The sequence below is a fragment of the Carcharhinus amblyrhynchos genome, chromosome 25 (assembly GCF_965287045.1).
Source record: "Carcharhinus amblyrhynchos chromosome 25, sCarAmb.v2.hapA, whole genome shotgun sequence".
Classification (NCBI taxonomy): Eukaryota; Metazoa; Chordata; class Chondrichthyes; order Carcharhiniformes; family Carcharhinidae; genus Carcharhinus; species Carcharhinus amblyrhynchos.
In genome coordinates this window covers 5,264,564-5,280,971 of record NC_137348.1, presented here as the reverse complement: position 1 = coordinate 5,280,971, position 16,408 = coordinate 5,264,564, and the positions used below count along the sequence as shown (strand labels likewise).

Sequence of the window (16,408 nt, the reverse complement as noted above, 5' to 3'; positions counted from 1 at the left end):
TTCTTGAGCCTCTGCTATTCTCGCTGGGGTTAAACATATCTCTGTTTAACTGACTGGCCGGTGAATTAAAGGCATTGGTTCTGTGTTGGCAACACAGCAGCTGGTGACTGGCGGATTGGGGCTTCCCTGGGGCAGTGGATTCCAGGACCATTCCCAGGCACCAGATTGGCCCCACTTCCCGCTCCAGAATAGACTGGCGACACAAGGAATCAGTCCAGTTCCTGACCATGTTGATGTCAGGCAGTGAAAACCCCATCAAACCCAGACCTACACCCTGGAGTCCAGAAGAATGTGAGGTGACCTCAATGAAACAGAACCCATTGGTTCGGGTCTTGGCAGGAGAATAGATTCCGGGCAACAGTTTCTCCAGGCTAAGGAACCTAGAACACGGCATCGTGGACTCAGGATAACGGGTCGTCCATTTAAAGTTTGCTTATTAGTCACGAGTAAGGCTTACATTAACACTGCAATGGAAGTTACTGTGAAATTCTCCTAGTCTCCACACTCCGGCGCCTGTTTGGGTCAATGCACCCTCACCAGCGCGTCTTTCAGACTGTGGGAACAAACTGGAGCACCCGGAGGTAACCCACGCAAACACGGGGAAACCTGCAAACTCCACACAGAGAGTGACCCGGGCCAGGATTCGAACCCGGGTCCCTGGTGTTGTGAGGCAGCAGTGCTCACCACTGTGCCACCCTGAGATCAGGAGATAACTCTTCACTCGAGGATTGTGAATCTTGGAATTCTCCACCTGTGGGTGTCTATTCAAAACAGTACCCAGAAACCCCCGGTTGTATCTTTAAGGATTTTCCAGGATACGGAGCAGGGAAGATGGAACTAAACTCAAAGATCAGTCTAGGCCTTGCTGAATGGCAGAAGAGGCTCGATGGGTCAGATGGCCTTTCTCAACTCCTATTTCTTATGCTCTTTTGTCAACTTGTACCATCTGGCTGGCAACAAGAGCATCGCAACCAGACACTGCCTCCCTTCCAAATTTGTCTGTGGGTTTCATTCTGACATCACCCTTTCATCTTTAAGGAAGATTCAATACAGAGTTTGCAAAGACACAATCCCTATCACCTTAAATTCCCTGAGGAAAGTCCATGTAATTATCCCAATCTATGTTAACAAAGCCATTCATGCACAGTGTCTATTGTGACCCAAACACTGTGTGTAATGGTGTACTCTAACAGACCAGCTCTGGTCTAATCCAAAAGGACAGGGAACTCCGACACGCATCCGTGATCACCCCTTTAGTGTAACTCACAGCAAATAGGGTAGGATTTACGGCAGGGCGGACAGCAAACCGAGTCTCTGCATCCTACAGCAAACTGAACTCACAGCCGAAACGAAAGCAAAGCCTGCTGATAACAGCAGGATTATTTCTGTGGCAAGATGCCATGGATGGAGAATAGTATCCAAGCTTCTGCCTAAAGTCGATCCCAGTATTTACAGAGAGTTTGTTCCCCAGATGTAACTAACGGGGGAAATTGTAGAATCCCTACAGAGCAGAAGGAGGCCATTCAGCCCATCAAGTCTGCAGCCTATCCCAGGCCCTATTCCCGTGTAATAACTCCACAGAGGTGAAAGTCCCGTCACTAAGTTACTTTATTTACACCATACATCTGTACACAGCCAGCTCTCCAGTTGCTCCCTGCTGAATGCAGGCAGGGAGCCTGACACACCTGCTTTAAATAGGCAGCATGAGGTTCCCTGATTTAACCATCAGCTAGGACTCATCAGGTAGCTCTTTCGTACGCTAGCAAGCCAACCTCATTACCCTGGCTGAGGTCATCACACCTCACAACGCCACATATTTACCCCACTAATCCCTCTAAACCTACACATCCTGGGACACTAAGGGGCAATTTAGCACGGCCAATCAACCTAACCTGCACATCTTTGGACTGTGGGAGCAAATTGGAGCATCTGGAGTAAACCCACGTAGACATGGGGAGAATGTGCAAACTCCGCACCGACAGTGACCCAAGCCGGGAATCGAACCCAGATCTCTGGAGCTATGAGGCAGCGGTGCTAACCACTGTGCTACCCATCTCCATTCTAGAAGGAGAAATACAATATGCCCCCAAACCCCCAGCCTCCAGCGTGTTAACACTTGCCAGAGTCACCATCCTGTGCCAGTTGAATCAGTAAATTATGATTCTGTTCTTTCCACGTTGCTCATTTTTGTGTAACCTTACATTTCTTTTCCACATTTAGACATCGCAAGGAGTGAAAGTGATTCAGTTCATGTAGAAGTCATTATAAACTCACCTACGTAAAAATCATTAGCAACCAATTAGCGTTGACATCTGGAGTTAGTATTTGCGATTCTTTTTCATGATGCAATAAAATCACTTTTCTAATTGTATATTTCAGATAACAGCCTGAAGCGGTGCAGAATTACATGATTTAATCTGTTCATGATTGCACTGAGTCAATTGGCCACTTTGAAGTCATGAAACCTACATGAGGACATTAGGAAAAGTAGCTGGGAGTTGGGATTGGACACGGGTCACATGCATTCAATGGGCTGAAGGGCCTGGTCTTATTCTGCACTGTTTTGCCTTGGGTTCCACTGAACATTGACCAAGACATGTGGACAGGCTTAATGGCAATGAAAGTATGCACTGTACATGGCTGGAACTGTGTATATTTTACACACACACCCTTTTTGACCCAACTCTGATGTGGTTCACGGACTGGATGAGGTTAGCAACCAGTAAGTAGACCGACACAGCCAGCTTACCGGAACTAATTAACTCGTTTTCGAGGGAATCGAACCCACCCGGTCAAATCCTGATGGGTTAGGTTACTGCTAGTTCATTCATCCAGACACTGGGCAGATGGCCGTCACAAAGAGTTTGGGTGTAGGTATTTGCTGTGGGAGATGTGACTCAGCAGCCATCATTTGGAGAGAGATCGTTGTTCTAATGTACAGTGTTACCCTAGTTTCACCTTTCTCCCACCCTCACCCAAACCCCCCTCCCCCACCTTCTCCATTTGCAGGCCGAACAAGAGTTGCGATTGGCTCAGACGGAGTTTGACCGGCAAGCAGAGGTGACCAGGTTACTGCTGGAGGGGATCAGTTCCACTCACGTACGTCAAACACAGTAATTGCAGCCATTTGGCTGCCTTGGTGCTGGTTCCTGTTGTGTTTTTGCAGCCAGGAGGATAGTGAGAGATATCAGCAGAATAGAGAAATGTACAGACACAGGGCAGGTGTGTCTATTGTAGTAAATAAACCTGTCGCACGTCTTAAAACTAGTGTCACCTTGGTGGCAAATCAGGTTTTAAAAAAATGTGCTAGAAACTGGTGAAGGCACAAGAAGAAGTATTTAAAATTCCCCAGTGGGGTTTGATAGGATAGACAGAGAGAGGCTGTTTCCACCTGTAAGGAGGGATCAAAACTGGAGGTGACCAAAACGCGACAGTCACTAATAAAATCCGATCGGGAAATTCAGGAGAAACTTCTTTACCCAGAGAGTGGCGAGAATGTGGCACTCGCTGCCAGAGGGAGCGGCAGAGCTGAATTGTATAAATAAATAGGGAAGGCTGGAGAGGGAAAGGAACTGAAGGATGTGTTGAGGAAGAGGGATGGGTAACTCACATCATTGAAGGTTTTCCAACAAAATCAACCTCAAAACTCAACGGGCACGTTTTTACAGCCTCGCTCATCCCAAATCCCACCTGAGGTCAACAGACCTTCCCGTTGTCCATCCCGATTCCCGTGGCGGGTGGTAAAATTCCGACATATGGCCTGGTTACAGAAACTGGCCGTTCAGCCCGACTAATCCATGCTAGCATTTATACCCCACCTGAGCCTCCACCTATCCCTCTTCCTCAACATATCCTTCAGTTCCTTTCCCCCTCCAGCCTTCCCTATTTATTTATACAATTCAGCTCTGCCGCTCCCTCTGGCAGTGAGTGCCACATTCTCGCCACTCTCTGGGTAAAGAAGTTTCTCCTGAATTTCCCGATTGGATTTTATTAGTGACTGTCGCGTTTTGGTCACCTCCAGTTTTGATCCCTCCTTACAGGTGGAAACAGCCTCTCTCTGTCTATCCTATCAAACCCCACTGGGGAATTTTAAATACTTCTTCTTGTGCCTTCACCAGTTTCTAGCACATTTTTTTAAAACCTGATTTGCCACCAAGATGACACTAGTTTTAAGACGTGCGACAGGTTTATTTACTACAATAGACACACCTGCCCTGTGTCTGTACATTTCTCTATTCTGCTGATATCTCTCACTACCCTCCTGGCTGTGTAATATGTTTCTGAGTTTCATGTTGTCCGTAAACTTTGAAATAAACTTAAGTCCAGGTCAAAGAACAAAGAAAATTACAGCACAGGAACAGGCCCTTCGGTCCTCCAAGCCTGCACCAACCATGCTGCCCATCCGAACTAAACCCCCTATCCTTCCAGGGACCATATCTCTCTATTCCCATCCTATTCATGTATTTGTCAAGACTCCCTTTCAAAGTCACTATCGTATCTGCTTCCACTACCTCCCCCGGCAGTGAGTTCCAGACACCCACCACCCTCTGTGTAAAATATCTGCCTCGTACATCTCCTTTAAACCTTGCCCCTTAAACCTGTGGCCCCATAGTAATTGACTCTTCCACCCTGGGAAAAAGCTTCTGACTATCCACTCTGTCCCTCATAATCTTGTAGACTTCTATCAGGACTCCCCTCAACTTCATTCCAGTCAGAACAAACCAAGTTTCTCCAACCTCTCCTCGTAGCTAATGCCCTCCATACCAGGCAACATCCTGGTAAATCTAACCCTCTCCAAAGCCTCCACATTCCTTCTGGTAATGTGGCAACCAGAATTGAACACTATATCCCTGCATCCTCCGAAAGCTCGTGCTACCAAATAAACCTGTTGGATGTTAACCTGGTGTTAAGAACATAAGAAATAGGAGCAGGAGTAGGCCATCTAGCCCTTCGAGCCTGCCCCGCCATTCAATAAGATCATGGCTGATCTGTCGTGGCTCAGTTCCACATTCCCGCCCTCTCCCCATAACCCTTACAGGAGGTTTACTAGGCTGATACCGGAGTTGAGGGGGTTGAGCTATGAGGAGAGGCTGAATAAACTAGGCTTGTACTCGTTAGAGTTTAGAAGAATGAGGGGAGATCTCATTGAGACGTATAAGATGATGAATGGGATGGATAGGATAGAGGTGGAGAGACTCTTCCCACTCAGAAAGGACAGTAGGACTAGGGGGCACAGCCTCAAGATAAAGGGGGGGCGGTTTAGAAGGGAGTTGAGGAGGAACTTCTTCACTCAAAGGGTGGTGAATCTCTGGAATTCTCTGCCCATTGAGGTGGTGGAGGCTGCCTTGCTAAATATTTTTAAGACGCGGGTTGATGGGTTTTTGATAAGAGAGAGGATTAGTGAGACTCCTTACTGTACCCACCCCAGTCCAACACTGGCAACTTACCATCCTGGCACTGTGAAGCAGCAGTGCTAACCACTACACCACTGTGCCATCCCTGAGTTCCTTACACCTCTCTGCCCTTCCAAATAACATCCCTCCTGCCATCCAAACCTGTGTGTTTTATCCTCTGTAATGAATAAAGACACAAAGTTGACTTTAAATACTTAAAAACAATTTCCTTTATTCTGCAACTACTTAAACAACAGTAGATATTGCAATGCAGCAATCAAATCCTCGCTATCTGTTTATTTAACTTAAGGTTGATTTCCACTTGTAATTAAAACCTGGCCAGGAATTTGGTGTCACATGGAATCAGATGTTGTCTCTCCTTGTGAGCCTGACTCCCGGGTTCCTCACACGGCCTTTCTCAACAAACTCTTTGTGTTAGCAGAGTTAAAACTCCAAACGTTCCTTGGTAATCAGCCGATGAATTGATCAGGAATCCCAATTGCATCGTTCAATTAGGCCAATCAAATCCAGTCGGAATAGTATCATTGGTCACTCCAGGTCTCAACATCTCCCGACTCCTGAAGTCCGTATTGTTTACGTTCCAGTGCCCAGTGAAGGGACACCGGCTCCCACAAGTCTGTTCATAACCCGTTCCTGCCAGGGACAAGCTGTTAATTCTGACACCTTCTGTCCTTTGACAAACCTATGGGTCAAATGGGGGCAATTGGGATTAGCTTAGGGGTTTAGAGAAAAGGGCAGCATGGACAAGTTGGGCCGAAGGGCCTGTTTCCATGCTGTAACCCTCTATGACAAATATCCCGGACACTGGCCCCAAGAAATCCCAGCAAGGTGAAAAAGCAACTCTAACCAAAAAATCAGGCCTGTTTGATTGAAGATCTTTCAATGTATTAAAAGTTGAAGCTCCATTCAGTCACATTTCTTTAAAACCCACCTTTTGATCATAATTCTGGCTGCTTTCCATAATATCTCCTGATGTGAGTCAGTGTTTACACTTTGTTTCTAAAGCTCCTGTGAATGAGGCCTTCCAAGTTGAGTGTTTAGTCCATTAACTAAAGGATAGAGCATTTTTATTCATCCATGGGACATGGGCATTGCTGGCTGGGTCAGCATTTATTACCCATCCCTAGTTGCCCGAGGGCAGTTGAGAGTCAACCACATTGCCGTGACTCTGGAATCAAAGGCCAGACCAGGTAAAGACGGCAGATTTCCTTCCCTAAAGGACATCATGAATAGGTCACTGAGATAGTAGGACGGCGGCGCGGGCTCGTTGGGCCGAAGGGCCTGTTTCCCGTGCTGTGTGTTGTTCTTCTTTGTTATTAGTGACCCAGATGGGTTTTTACAACAATTGGCAATGGTTTCATGGTCATTAGATTCTTAATTCCAGGTATTTTCTTTTGAATTCAAATTCCACCGTCTGCCGTGGCGGGATTCGAACCCGGGTCCCCCAGAACATTAGCTGAGTTTCTGGATTAATAGCCTAGCGATAATACCACCCGGCCGTTGGCTCCCTGATATTCTGACCAGGGCTTGCTTGACTAGGAAGTTCTGTTTAATTGAAGAATTGTGTGTTTCAGATCATAGTTTAAAAAGAGTGCAATCTTTCTCCCTGTAGACTAACCATCTCCGCTGCCTGCATGAGTTTGTGGAGGCGCAGGCTACCTATTATGCTCAGTGTTACCAGTACACCCTGGACCTGCAGAAACTACTGGGCAGGTAAGGAGCTGTGGAAGCTGTGAATTTATTGAGCCTGTTTTATGTTGGATTTCCCACAGTGGAGGCTGATGTTTGCAAAGATTCGGTCTGGATCCCTGTCACTGTTCTCTCAGGAAAGCCTCTCCCCTCAGTAGCAGAGGAATTTAGAAACCGTGGGCCCAAAACACTCCAATATCTCACCTTCCATATTGCTCACACTGAGTGTCCCAGAATGCTATCCCTGGAAGAAACTCAATCCAACTAAATATTGGGAAGACCAAAGATCCTCATCCCAAACTCTCTTCCCTCACTGCCAGCTCCATCCCTCTCCCTGACTGTTCTCTGGAGCTGAATTTTAACCCCCCTGTCAGTTTACACACCGTGGCTAAGACTGCCTCTTCCCGACTCTGATAATAACAGCAGGCAGCAGCCCAGCTCCAGCTTTCTGCTGCTGGAACGTTCGGCCCTTCCATCCAGACAGGGCTATCCCCCTGCCCTCCTGTCTGCGAACCCATCACCCTCAATAAACTGGAGATCCGAAGCCCTGCCAGTGACATTCTGACACCCATCTGGAGAGCAACCATTATCTATAAACACAACGATGAGACAGAGAACGTCAACCACTCATCACTTCCCCCACCCCTTCTCTCTCTCTCTCTCTTCCCTTCCCTTCTCCCTCCCCCTCTCCCTACATCCCTTTTCCTCCTCCCTCCCTCCCCCTCTCCCCTCCTCTCTCTCTCTCTCTTTCTCCCCCCTTTCTCTCTCTCTCTCTCTCTCCCCCCTTTCTCTCTCTCTCTCTCTCTTTCTCTTTCTCCCCCCTTTCTCTCTCTCTCACTCTCTCTCTCGCTCTCCCCCTCTCTCCCTCTGTCCCTCTCTCCCTTTCCCTATCTACTCTACCACCCCCCCCTCCTCATGCCGCACAGATTTGGAAGTGATGAGTAAACTCTGAAATCACTGACAAACCCAGTAATCATTCCCAGGGAATCTCGGTGCTCCTGAGCTGTTGGAAGGAGTTGGAGAGGGAAATTGGGGTGGGAGCTACTGTCCCCGGGGTGAATGTTGAATGAGGTGGGAAGGATCTCCGCAGAATTGTTTAAAAGGGGAGGGGGGTAAACCCTTAAATATTTTTCTAACACTCATTCCAATTTTCATTTCACGCCTTCAGTTCCAACCGGGAAATGTAAGTATAAATCTTGGTTTGTGGAGTCAATGTTTCAACTGTTGAAAGTTGCTGTTTATGGTGATTTAAAGGATGTCCTCTCTCTCCATCCAGGCACCCCCCCTCCCCCCAACACGTTCCCCAGTCCCCCTGCACAGTATGTGTCTGGAAGCCTGGACTATTTCCCTCTCCCCTCAGTCGTGCACTTGCTCTGATATTTTGCTATCACTGGGTATCAGCGTTATATTGGCTCGGGAGAAGGTTGATATTCCTGAATAGCTGCTAGACACGTTTCCTGTTAGAATCATAGAACCCCTATGGTGCAGAAGGAGACCATTCAGCCCATTGAATGTGTACAGACCACAATCCCACCCAGCCCCTAATTCCCCACTACCCCATTCATTTGCCCTGCTAATCCCCTGACACTAAGGAGACAATTTAGCACGGCCAATCCACCTAACTTGCACATCTTTTGGACTGTGGGAGGAAACTGGAACATCCAGAGGAAACCCATGCAGACATGGGGAGAATGTGCAGACTCCACACAGACAGTGACCCGAGCCCGGGAATCGAACCCGGGTCCCGGATGCTGTGAGGCAGCAGTGCGAACTGTGCCCCTGTGCTGCCCAGTTATTGTGTCCAGAAGAAGATGATGACCGAGGGGGATGTTCGCTGATGATTGCACAATGTTCAGCACCACTCATGACTCCTCTGATACTGAAGCAGGCCGTGTCCAAACGCAGCAAGACCTGGACAATATCCAGGCTCAGGCTGACTAATAACATTCGTGTCACACGAGTGCCCAGGCAATGACCATCTCCAACAAGAGAGGATCTAACCATCGCCCCTTGACACTTAATGGCAATAACATGGCTGAATCCCCCACTATCAACATCCTGGGGGGGGGGGTTACCATTGACCAGGAACTGAACTGGACCCAGCCATTATAAATACTGTGGCTACCAGAGCGAATCAGAGGTTAGTGCAGCTCCAACAACAGTCAGGAAGTTTGACACCATCCAGCCCGCATGATTGGCACCACACCCACAAGCATTCAATTCTTCCACTGTTGGTGCACAGTGGCAGCCGTGTGTACCATCGCCAAGATACACTGCAGCAACTCACCAGGGCAACACCTTCCAAACTCACCTAGAGGGGCAAAGGCATGAGATAATCTGGGAACTCCATCACCCAGAGGTTCCCCTCCAAACCACTCACTATCCTGACTTGGAAATATATCACTGTCACTGGGACAGCATGGTGACACTGTGGTTAGCGCTGTTGCCTCACAGTTCCATGGACCCAGATTCAATTCCAGTCTTGGGTCAGTGTTTGTGCATGTTCTCCCCGTGTCTGCGTGGGTTTCCAGGTGCAGGTTAGGTGCACTGGCCGTGCTAAATTGCCCCATAGTGTCCCGAGATGTGCAGGTTAGAGGGATTGGCCATGGTAAGTGTGCAGGGCTACAGGGACAGGATGGAGGGGAGGGCTTGGGTGGAATGCTCTTTCAGAGAGTCAGTGCAGACTCGAAGGGCTGAATGGCCTCTTTCTGCACAGTAGGGATTGTTCTGATTCTATGAACTCCCTCCCTAACAGCAGTGTGGGTGAATCTACACCAAAGGGACTGCAGGAGCTCAGGAAGGCAGCTCACCACCACCACCTTCTCGAGGGCAATTAGGGATGGACAATAAATGCTGACCTAGCTGGCAATGCCACATCCTATAAAAATGAATTTTAAAATCTACAAACCTGTTCTCTCCCGTCAACCCAACGAACAGACTCAAACGAGGCAAATAATCTAGAAATCGGATTTCTTAGTAAGTTTAAAGGAAAAGGGTTATTCCATTTATATAGCGCCTTTCACAATCTCAGGAGACCCCAAAGCCCTTTATGGTCAGTTGAACACTGCTGCTGTTGTTGTTGTTGTTGTAGTCGCTCTTGTTCTATTGGAAACACAGCAGCCAATGAGCACAGAGCGAGCTCCCACCAACAATAATGTGATAACGGCCGGAGAGTCCGCTTTCATCACCTTGTCCGATAGAGGGGGGGCGAACGTTGGCCGAGGGAGGGAGGAGGGGGGGCGAACGTTGGCCGAGGGAGGGAGGAGGGGGGGCGAACGTTGGCCGAGGGAGGGAGGAGGGGGAGGGGCGAACGTGGGCCGAGGGAGGGAGGGAGGGGGGGGCGAACGTTGGCCGAGGGAGGGAGGGAGGAGGGGGGCGAACGTGGGCCGAGGGAGGGAGGGAGGGGGGGGCGAACGTTGGCCGAGGGAGGGAGGAGGGGGAGGGGCGAACGTTGGCCGAGGGAGGGGGGAGGAGGGGGGCGAACGTTGGGAGGGGGGAGGAGGGGGGCGAACGTGGGCCGAGGGAGGGAGGAGGGGGGCGAACGTGGGCCGAGGGAGGGAGGAGGGGGGCGAACGTTGGCCGAGGGAGGGAGGAGGGGGGCGAACGTTGGCCGAGGGAGGGAGGAGGGGGGCGAACGTTGGCCGAGGGAGGGAGGAGGGGGGCGAACGTTGGCCGAGGGAGGGAGGAGGGGGGCGAACGTTGGCCGAGGGAGGGAGGAGGGGGGGCGAACGTTGGCCGTTGGTGGGGGGGGGATGTTAATCTTGGTCAGTACACTGAAGACTGCCCCCTGCTCCTCTTCAGGGTGGGATCTATTCCATCCCACCATGAGGGCAGACAGAGCCTCCGTGTAAAGACGCTGCCTCCCGCAGTGCAGCACTCCCTCGGTACCGCCACTGCTGCCTCCCACTCCCTCCCGCAGTGCAGCACTCCCTCGGTACCGCCACTGCCTCCCACTCCCTCCCGCAGTGCAGCACTCCCTCGGTACCGCCACTGCCTCCCACTCCCTCCCGCAGTGCAGCACTCCCTCGGTACCGCACAGCGAGTTCCAGCCCAGAGTTTGAGCTCAAACGATTGGAGTGAAATTTGAACCTACGCTGAGTGAGGCGGAAGTGCGCCCCAGTGTGGCTGACCTGATAACTACACTCAGATTAAATAAATATTGAATCAATGGGAGGGAATTTAGAACGAGAAAGTTTATTTGAACGTTGTTAGACATCCTCTGCCACACCAGTGTCGCTCTGAAGAGATAGAAGCAAATTACTGCGGATGCTGGAATCTGAAACCAAAAGAGAAAATGCTGGAAAATCTCAGCGGGTCTGACAGCACCTGGAAGGAGAGAAAAGAGGTGACGTTTCGAGTCTGGATGACCCTCTGTCAAAGCTTTTCTCCCCTTACTGATATTGCCAGCCTGCTGAGATTTTCCAGAATTTTCTTTCCTTTCCATCTGAAGATTAGGCTGGAGTTGTTCCTTTAGATCAGCGAAGGGGGGGGATGTGTGGGGGGGGGGGGGGGGGATGATGTTGTACCAGGTTATGAGGGAGGTGGATGGGAAGAAACCTTTCCACTCAGACGATGGGTCAATAACCAGCGGGCGTTGACTTTACAATTGGGGCAGGAGATTTTGAGGGGATTTGAGGAGAAATGTTTAAACCCAGAGGGTGGTGGGAATCTGGAACTCGCTGCCTGACAGGCTGGTAGAGCGATGTCGGACCTGTAATTCTCAGATACGTCCGATCAGTTTGCTCACTCTGAGGTGTTACCGCCGTGCCTTTATCTGCAAGATGGACAAAGGACAAACACAAGTAAAGGTTCAATAAGTTTATTAATAATAACACTATTAACCCTTAAATTACCCACATAAAAACAAGAGGATACCCCAGATTCAAGTGTTCTACCCCAGAGATGGGTTGTTAATATTTATATCCAATCGAACTCCAGTTCAGTGAGACATTCCCAATCCACGCTGATAGGGCAGGCCTCACCACTTCCTGTCTTGGGCTTGATCTATATGATCCAAGCCGATTGGAGCAGACATATCAGCTCCTCCAAGGTTTCATCTCATTTGCATCTTAGCCAAAAGGCCGAGATGTCGCTTTAAAAAATTGCTTCAAGTGAAGCCTCAGTGTAACCTCATGACTTCAAACCTAGCGCAGGATGTCGATATTACACTTGATCTTAGCCAAAAGGCCAAGAAGCGCAAAGATGGTTTGGTTAAACTGTAGGCCCGATTCTCTGAGTCCCCCTGGTCCGTCATCTCGAAGGGTGAGTCTCGATGGCACCTTCTTCCTTCCTTCTCTGGTCAAGGTCGCCCCCCCACTCCTTGTCAAGCCTTCACTGCTGGTGTGTCTGAGATACGTACCTTTATCCCCCTGCCTGTCTGGCCTTCCAGAAACTTCTCTGGCTTCCAGCCAATGAGGTCTTGGGAAGGGTGTCCCAATACCCAGTGGGTTTCTCGGTGCCTGCCTGACAGGACACTGGGGTCCGTTCCCAGGTGTCCACCCCGCCTGACAGGACGCTGGGGTCCGTTCCCAGGTGTCCACCCCACCTGACAGGACGCTGGGGTCCGTTCCCAGGTGTCCACCCCGCCTGACAGGACACTGGGGTCCGTTCCCAGGTGTCCACCCCGCCTGACAGGACACTGGGGTCCGTTCCCAGGTGTCCACCCCGCCTGACAGGACACTGGGGTCCGTTCCCAGGTGTCCACCCTGCCTGACAGGACGCTGGGGTCCGTTCCCAGGTGTCCACCCTGCCTGACAGGACGCTGGGGTCCGTTCCCAGGTGTCCACCTCCATCCTGTTACTTATGTGTAACAATGATGATTGGTGGGCTGAGCCCAGACACGTTCCTGTGTCTTTGTATATTTGACTTTTAGCAATTCCGGCCTGCCTGAGGTCAGAGGTGTTTGATTTTAAAATGCCCAATTCTTTGATTTAGGATATCCAATTTAATCAACCATAAAACATATTACCACAGCGGGAACCCTGACAAATTTAAGAAGCACTTAGATGAACTCTTGAAATGCCGTTGCACAGAAGGTACCGACCAAGTGCTGGAAATCGGGATAATGGTAGGTGCTCAATGGCCAGTGCTGGAAAGATGGACTGAAGGGCCTCTCTCTGTGCTGTAAATCTCTTGGATTTGAATTGATTTGATTCATTATTGTCACATGGATTAGTAAACAGTATTTAAAAATATACCGTTCATAGAGAAGGAAAGGAGAGAGTGCGGAATGTAGTGTTACAGTCATAGCGAGGGTGAAGAGAAAGATCAACTTAATGTGAGGTAGGTCCATTCAAAAGTCTGACAGCAGCAGGAAAGAAGCTGTTCTTGAGTCAGATGGTACGTCATCTCAGACTTCTGTATCTTTTTCCTGACAGAAGAAGGTGGAAGAGAGAATGTCCGGGGTGCGTGGGGTCCTTAGTTATACTGGCTGCTTTTCCCAGGCAGTGGGAAGTGTAGACAGAGTCAATGGATGGGAGGCTGGTTTGCGTGATGGATTGGGCTACGTTCACAACCCTCTGTAGTTTCTTGCGGTCTTGGGCAGAGCAGGAGCCCAGACCAAACTGTGATACAACCAGAAAGAATATTTTCTATGGTGCATCTGTAAAAGTTGGTGAGAGTCGTAGCGGACATGCCAAATTTCCTTAGTCTTCTTAGAAAGTGGAGGCGTTGGTGGGGCTTTCTTGACTATAGCATTGGCATGGGGGGGGAACCAGATTATTGGTGATCTGTACACCTAAAAACTTGAAGCTCTCGACCATTTCTACTTCTAAGACTCTATATCTTGTCTCTCCTTTCAGTAATAGTCAAGTTCTGTATGACCAAGCGACTGTTTGTCTAGATATCTTTGCACTGTTGGCTTTAACTGAAAGCCCTGCCTTGTGTAATGACAGATGGTTCTTTGTCGATTTCAGGTTCCCTGGTACATTTGTGGGTAACTCGGACACACCCGCTCCACCCAGCGGAGCCACCCCAGCCACTGCCACCATCCCAGTCGTCTCGTCGCTAGCAGGGCCGTGTAATCCCACACCATCTGCGGTGGGCTTTACTGAGGTTAGCCCCCCTTGCAGTGGGACGAGGAAGGCTCGAGTTCTCTACGATTACGATGCAGCCGACTCGAGTGAGCTGGAGCTCCTTGCTGATGAGGTTTGTGTCTTTTTAGTGCTTCTCCGGGGTTTCCTGCTTCCCGGTGTAGACTGACATCCCGCGATGATCACCAGCCTGGTTTGTGGACCTGGGCTTTTCTAGAGAGGCTTGACTTTTCAAATCTATATTGTAATTAAGGTACAGACCAGCTGCGGTCTCACTGAAGGACAGAATAGGCTTGATGGGCTGAATGGCCTGCTCCCTGTTTACCCACTGCCTCAGCGCCAGTGACCCAGGTTCAGTTCCAGCCCGTGTCTGCGTGGGTTTCCTCCGGGTGCTCCAGTTCCCCCCCTCAGTCTGAAAGACGTGCTGGTTAGGGTACATTGGGCCATGCTAAATTCTCCCTCAGTGTACCCAAACAGGTGCTGGAGTGTGGCGATTTTCACAGTCGCTTCATTGCAGTGTTAATGTAAGCCTACTTGTGACACTAATAAATGAACTTAAAAGTTTAGCTCACCACCACCTTTTCAAGGGCAATTAGGGAGGGGCAATGAATGTTGGCCTAGCTATGCTGTGAAAGAATAAATCAAAATAACTGGACCTGGGTGCAATTAGTCTGTTTTTGGATTAACTTTTGTCATTATTATACGTTCTACATTTCCAATGGTGAAAGCCTATGTAAACATGTCACACTACAGTGCCATCTCTGGCAGGAGGGTGTTATTGCAGGTTCCATTATAAGTGAGGATTTTTTTTTAACTGGTAAAATGTTGACTGTGGATGTTACGATGTCTATGAATGCGTCACTCTAACTTTCCTCCTCTCTTCAATACCCGGCTGTGTAGCTCATCACGGTGTACAGTCTGCCGGGAATGGACTCTGATTGGCTGATGGGAGAAAAGGGCAACAAGAAAGGGAAGGTTCCGGTCACCTACCTGGAGCTGTTGAACTAAAGATCCATCGCGGAACTTCCACACCAGGGTTGAGACTTGCAGAAAGACCACATTAGCATTTACCAATTGTGTTCCGTTCATTCCTACTGTCATGTCGCTCATTCCTTCTCGACTTTTCTTTCGGCAACTCAAGTTGCGTCAGAACGCTTTAGAAAACGCGTAAAGGTTTTCGATGGTACTTTATATAGTTTTGTTGAAATTTGGAAAAGGTCACTGATTATGTGTATTAAAGTGTGAGGCTGCGATGAAAGCTGTTTGAATCTCACGCATTAGGGGTCGTAATTCCAGATGAAATGGGCTGGTTTCCCTGGGAACAGGCTCTGGGCTTGGCTGAACGCAGTTAGTTAGAAATCCGCACACGCGCGCGCACGCACCACGCTCTACTTTTAAAGCAGGTTAAACCGGCCTGCGGGACTCCACTCTTACAACCGGGTCACGTAACGTGACGCCTCGTTCTGCCTTCAGTCTGGTTCGAAACGCGAAGCCGGTGAGAGGACGAGAGAACGGCGAATATTGCGACTTCCGGACAGCTGGAGCCGGAAGGTGTGAGACTACCCTGCATGCGCACATCTGGAAGATGTTTTTTGTTTCGTGCAACTCCTGCAGGATGTGATAACCAAGGGCTTGAAGTTGTTTTTGGATTTTTTTTTTTTTGCTGGTGCACATTGTTGAATATCGATAGTCTTGTGACAGGGTCCGTACTCTGGGAGATTGAGAGGCAGAGATTTGGACGTTTGGACAATTGAGGAGTTGGGGGGGTGGGGAGGGGGTGGGTGCGGAAACTGGTGACTGGGACTCGACACACTTCGACCATTGGCCATCTCTGTTGGTGTGGGCCAAACCTACTGAGGCCACGCTCTGCTCTGAGTTATCAGAAACTTCTTGGGGGGGGGGAAACGGTCAACAAAATTCCACAATTCCCAATGGACGGGGAGTGAATTTTCCACTCAAATTCTCTCTTTTGTAACTTTATTTTTTTTGAGGTGATGGTTTCTCAAATGAAGGTGGTTTTTGTGGTGAATGGGATTGAATGTTTTTAGGAGGGTTATTAGAATTGGATTGCGTTTTTTTTTAACCCTGCAGCCTGTTAAGTCCAGATATTGACTTATCCCTGTGTAAATGTACGGTGTGAGGTCCTGGTCTCCTGTTTCTGCATCGACCTCAGTCCGTTCTGGGTATCTCTGCTCTCTGACCTGCTGTTCTATGCATAAGTGAATGATCTTTCAAGAATAATAAATAATTCCTGGACCAGGTTGCCTCTCCTTC

At 49.3% G+C, this 16,408-nt stretch overlaps 1 protein-coding gene across 4 annotated transcripts in view; it reads left to right on the top strand.

Annotated features, from left to right (window-relative positions):
* The window catches only part of LOC145358372 (endophilin-B2-like), an 85,883-nt gene extending 69,475 nt beyond the window's left edge, over nt 1-16,408 (top strand). For 2 of the 4 annotated variants that reach the window (XM_080212371.1, XM_080212369.1), the window contains 5 exons: nt 3,010-3,099; nt 7,027-7,127; nt 8,272-8,286; nt 14,018-14,249; nt 15,035-16,408. In XM_080212371.1, coding sequence (XP_080068497.1) covers nt 3,010-3,099; nt 7,027-7,127; nt 8,272-8,286; nt 14,018-14,249; nt 15,035-15,142 — 546 coding nt within the window. In that variant the 3' untranslated portion in view covers nt 15,143-16,408. The remainder of the gene's footprint in view (nt 1-3,009; nt 3,100-7,026; nt 7,128-8,271; nt 8,287-14,017; nt 14,250-15,034) is intronic. The other 2 variants (XM_080212372.1, XM_080212370.1) reach the window with 1 other exon arrangement.